We start from the raw sequence: 5,371 nt of genomic DNA, 5'->3' as shown, positions 1-5,371 counted from the left end.
ACGATGACCCAAAAAAAAAACCATCAAATAAAATTTTGGATTGATCATGATGGGTTTATAAAGCGAGACATAATCATATCCTTATTCTCAAAATTGGCGACAAATGCATTAAAACAACTTTTTTCCATGTTTTATGCAGGATATGTGTAGGGCTAGTAAAGCTTTTAATTAAGCACACAAACAATTGTCAATAATCTCTAGCTCAGCTGGTGGGTTGGTTGGTTGTCTCCATTGGAGGCGTCGGTTCGATGCCTGGGTGCTGTAAGGTGAGACATTCGGGTGAAGGCTCGGCTCGGGATTCATCCCCGGTTCGAGTCCAACGGGGGCGAGGGTTTACACATTCCACAGGGTTTCCGCGCATCAGGGGTGTGCTACGTTTTCTAGCGGTGGTTGAGTAGTCGGCGTCTGGACATAGCTCCGAAAGGTGGGTTTACACGTAGAAAGTAGTTAGCCGTTCAAAAAAAATACACAAACAATAAAAGAATATTTAACCTAAACTTATTTGTCTAAGGGGCTGTTTGGTAGCCTCTGAATGGTCATTAAGAGGCTACCTCTTAATGAAACCATTAAGAATTTTACCAATGAGAAGGTAGAAGAATGTGACATGTGATGATTTACCATTCAGATGTTACCTCTTAACCATTCAGACTTAAGGTTACCTCTTATTCATTCAGAGGTTTTAAACCATTAAGATGTAGCATCTGAATGGTCATTAAGAGGCTACCAAACAACCCCTAATATAAAAAAGGATTTGAAAAACATCATGGAGCTTAATTAAACCTTGGACCATTAGAAGAGTGACACCTTAAATACACCTAGATATTGCTAGACCAAAGTCTTCTGCTGATGAACTATTCTTTGTCAACTTTAATCACCTGCGGCTTAATCATTCAAGATCATTCTAAAAATATATACACACATGTGATTTTCGGTTCAACTATTGAACACAAGTTACAAAAATATTTGATGTCTAGTTAAGTTAATATAGTGGTCAATTCTAATGTACATTTTGACAAAGCTAGCCATAGAAAGAGAATAGTTAATTAGGATTAAGACCAAATGAAAGTTTGTAATTGGTGTTAGTAAAATAGATTTAAAATGACCCATTAAACTAATCAATAGAATTTTGTAGGTAATGTGAATTGTGAAATACGGCTATAATAATCGTTGGATTTTGACTTTAAACAATATAAAAATAGTAACAAATAGTCATGAAATTGTTCCCGTGTGGCTTGTGTTTAAAAGTCTATCAAGTTGTTATGAATTCAGTTTAGTTATTCTTAAAGATTAATTGGTAAGAATGACTTCTAATTCAACTGAAGTTATTTAAAAATTCATAGTTGCAAACTATTATGTGATTTTTGAAGTAATTAATAAGAAGTCAGGATTAAACTTCATGTTTAAAAAACTTAACCCACACTACTTATATACAAATGACAATGAATTTTGACAGTGTGAATTACGTATTTGTTACTGAAAATATAGAGAATACATATATGTGTACATATGTACATGTATACGTATGTGCACAAAACCACACACATATATTTTGGAAAATAGGCTGACACGAAATACGGCTAAAACCTAACACAAATTTAGTGGCACAGACTGAAGCTGACATAAAATTAACTCGAGTCATAAAAAATGGGTCGACATGAAATTGACACGAAATTATTTAGGTCCCCCGATAAAACTCAATCAATTAGAAAATGACTAGACTTGCCTGGCTTTCTCAAACATAACTAGCCTTGTATAATTAGGTAGTGCGTATTCACTCTTTAACCTTATTTGTTAGTGGCACAAACAGAAGCCGACATAAAATTAAACCGAGTCATAAAAATGGTTCGACATGAAATTGACATAAAAATTATTTAGGTCCCCCGATACAATTCCATCAATTAGAAGAAAACGACTAGACTTGCTTGGCTTTCTCAAACATAACTAGCCTTATATAATTAGGTAGTACGTATTCACTCTTTAACATTATTTGTGGTTGTAAAACATTAATCTTGTTATATAGTGAACGGTTAAAATATTTTCTTTGCTTTCTAGTGTTTGAAAAAATCAATATTATATTTCTTGGTTTAAAGATAAGTTTTGCTAAACCGTAGCTCTTATCTTATATCTAAAGAATATTAAAAAAATTACTAAGAGACTAACTTCACCACGAAAACCGTGTGATCAGTTGGTTTTTTAACCATCAAGGCGTTTAGTAATTATTTGCAAAATTGGTTTTTTAACTACAAAATCACCAACCTTTGTTGTAGAAAAACTATTGCATAATATTTATTAATTCATATAGCTCTAGAGCCTATAATTGTGAATTATTAAATAAATAACTCTTACTATTTATTTAAAAAAAATGGTGGGGTTCTAAATATGCTAGCCATCTATGTCACTTGGACATACTTGAATTCTCTTTCAAGAAGCTGACCTACATGCATAATCATATAAAATAAAAACCAGCATTTTCTTCTGTCGATCTATATATATACATATATACAAGCTTCTCCATCATTTAACAAAACTTTCTTTCTTTTATCTTTCAATGTCTAGAATTTATCCTAAAACACCTTCACCTTCTTCTCCTTCTTACATAACTTCAAAGCCTGAATCTTTTACAATATGGATGAAATCTTTAGTTTTCAACACCCGCGGATGCACCGTATATAATTCAAAAGGCGAAATTGTCTATAGGGTCGATAATTACGACAACAAAGGTGGTCAAGAAGTTTATCTTATGGATATTCAAGGCAAAGTTCTGTATTCATTACTACAAAAGGTACAATTTTATTTAATATACGTCACTACTAGAAAACTGAGTGTTTGCGACCGAAATTTCAGTCATAAATAATGTGACTGCCAGTGGCGAATCCAGGGGGTTCCTAGTCGGTTTGGAAACAAATAGAAAAAATTAGTGTAAAACCTTGAATGATTTCGAAAAATTAGTAAGAATATACCAAAAGAAACCCCTTGGAAAAAAATCCTGAATACCCCGCTGGTGCCTGCATTAACTCATTTTTTAATTACATAATGATATATTCATTGGTGTAATTTTGTGGTTACAGAAATTTAGTTTATTTGGATGCTGGGATGGATACAAATGGGATGATCATAGTTCAGAAAAGCAAGTATGGTTTCGAGTACGAAAAAACCGAAATATTAGCGTGAGTTTGTGTGATGGATGTACATACCAGATTGTTAGAATGGATGGAAGATTAGGGTTCAAGATTGTAGATGAAGATGAAGAAGGTGCACTAGTAGCTGAGATTAAACAAAAGCAAACAGCCACCGGGATTCACTTTGGAGATGATGTATTTACATTAACAATACAACCCCACATCGATCATTCGTTAATTATGGCAATTGTCATGGTCTATGGGTTGATAAATAATCAAATTTGATGGAAATGAAAAAGTAAAAATTTTTGTTAAAAGTTAGGTACTTACTGATAATATGTGTACCAGCTTAGGACATGAATGCACAAATGTACACCATCAACCGGATTTTCTCCGGGTTGTACTTTTTTTAATTATCTCGTATTAAATTCAATTGATTTGTTGAACTTAAAAAGGTATTTTTAACTTTTTATGGACATGTGAAAGTGAAACTACTACTACAATTTAAATCAAACATTTACAAGGTTATATTTGATATTTTAGTATGATTTGAAAGTTGATATAACCAAGTCCTTTAACTAACATATAAACTTGTTATTTGTGTAAATTAAAATACTATAAAAAATTTTTAATAGAAGTCAGTTTTATCTTAAAATACAAGATATATTAAGAATAGTATATTAAGAGTAATAGTGTTTGGTTTCATACTTTTATATAAAAATAAAACTTCTTAACTTTTAATTTTATATAAAGCTTCCAACGCCCATAACAGTACCATTTAACATGGGATAACATCACCGTATTTTTTGTAATAAAAAACATTAAAGTACCTCGCCACAAAGCACAGTGTGTAAATGGTATAAAATCACCGTTATTCGTGAAGTGTTCTAAATTTAATAAAAACTCATTTTTAATTAAAAATGTATCAATGTATAACATATATTAAAAAGAAAAAATGATCGATATTTGATTTTTCAATAAGTAGTGAATTATATATAAGTTATTGGATTAGTCTTAAAAATTGGTACGTAGAACTAGTATTTAAAGAAAAAACACTTACTTTTATTAATTACCTTTTAATTACAAAACTATTGCCAATGTAGGGTGTTGATGCAACAAATAACAGACCAAACGTAATAGCGAGGATGGTTAGGCAGAAGGGTTAAAGGATTTAACCTTGCCTAACGCAGGTCGTGGGGTCCCCCACGTTTGCAAGACGTGGAAGGAGGTTCACTAGTTTATTTTTGTTGTTTGAAGATCCTACTCTGAAGTGTGTTCAGAAAAGGATGAGGAAATAAATAGAATATGTGTGAGTTGGATGTGAGTGGGAGCAACTTGCATGAAGCAAGTACACGATGTGAATGACCAGAGTTTAAGGAAACAAGTCTGATCCGGAATGTCCCAACTCAGTAAATGAAGTGTCAATTATATAGGAGAAGATATCTCCCAAAGAAGAGTGCTTTTGACTAGTGACCTCACTTGCAGTGAGGGGCTTACCCTTTCGGGGGTTGAAGCCTTTTGTCCCCCGGATAATAGCATGTGTTCTGCTGACCTGCATTGCTTTTACGGCTGGTGGGTTGGTGAAGCAATCCAGGGATGTGACTGGTTACTGTTCCCGTATTGCTTTTCCTCACCTCACAGCTTTTTAACCTTTGAATCATTTAACCTTTCGGGCGTGTGTGTACTTAAGTCATTTTATTTGATCTTGGGCTACCTCCGTCATCAGCCCCCCAAGTCAGAGGTTTTTGGGGAATGAGCTCAAAGACTTCTGACTTTTATACATCTATTTTATTTCCTGAAGGTTTTAAGGGTTCAATGCTTGAAGGCTTGAAAGGTTGTCGGCAGTTAATGTTTGAATTTTGAATAACTGACAACTGATTTGATTGACATATGGCAGTTCATAGGGTGGCGGTTTTTGCAGGAGTTACTGTTTTACCATTATTACCCCTACATTAGGTTATTTTCTTTTTTATATTTGTATTTTCTCATTTACTTTCCTCATAACTCGATCAAGTTCCTCTCTGCGATTCCCTTCCTTTTTTCCAAGGTTAGTCTCGGTTTCCTTTGTATTTCCTTACATTCTTCGTATTTTCTTTGCAAAGATGGGTGCTCGTAAGGATTTAGCAAAATCCTTTTCCCGATTAACCCAAGAGAAAGTAGAATTATTTTGTATGGAATATGGTATTGATAAAATGTTTAAACCGACTGTTCCTGCTTGTGATGTTCCTGTTGAAAAACCGACCCCTGGTTCG

General features: G+C 33.5%; 1 protein-coding gene across 1 annotated transcript; it reads left to right on the top strand.

Moving 5' to 3' along the window:
- Positions 1 to 2,507: 2,507 nt before the first annotated feature.
- Positions 2,508 to 3,552, top strand: LOC110866182 (protein LURP-one-related 11). The gene is made up of 2 exons (XM_022115466.2): positions 2,508 to 2,782; positions 3,069 to 3,552. Exons 1-2 carry the CDS (start codon positions 2,549 to 2,551, stop codon positions 3,402 to 3,404), a joined length of 570 nt encoding a protein of 189 aa, XP_021971158.1. The 5' UTR covers positions 2,508 to 2,548; the 3' UTR covers positions 3,405 to 3,552.
- Positions 3,553 to 5,371: the final 1,819 nt, after the last annotated feature.

Source organism: Helianthus annuus, chromosome 7 (genome assembly GCF_002127325.2).
Source record: "Helianthus annuus cultivar XRQ/B chromosome 7, HanXRQr2.0-SUNRISE, whole genome shotgun sequence".
Taxonomy (NCBI): Eukaryota; Viridiplantae; Streptophyta; class Magnoliopsida; order Asterales; family Asteraceae; genus Helianthus; species Helianthus annuus.
Note: the sequence above shows the minus strand (reverse complement) of the source record. Positions and strands in the feature narration are given on the sequence as shown.

What these genes read in the sequence shown, in the direction of transcription:
- LOC110866182 (XM_022115466.2), top strand. Translation starts at nt 2,549, where the DNA reads ATGTCTAGAATTTATCCTAAAACACCTTCACCTTCTTCTCCTTCTTAC. An exon ending in TGTATTCATTACTACAAAAG is followed by an intron (nt 2,783 to 3,068) that starts GTACAATTTTAT and finishes TTGTGGTTACAG; the next exon opens with AAATTTAGTTTATTTGGATG.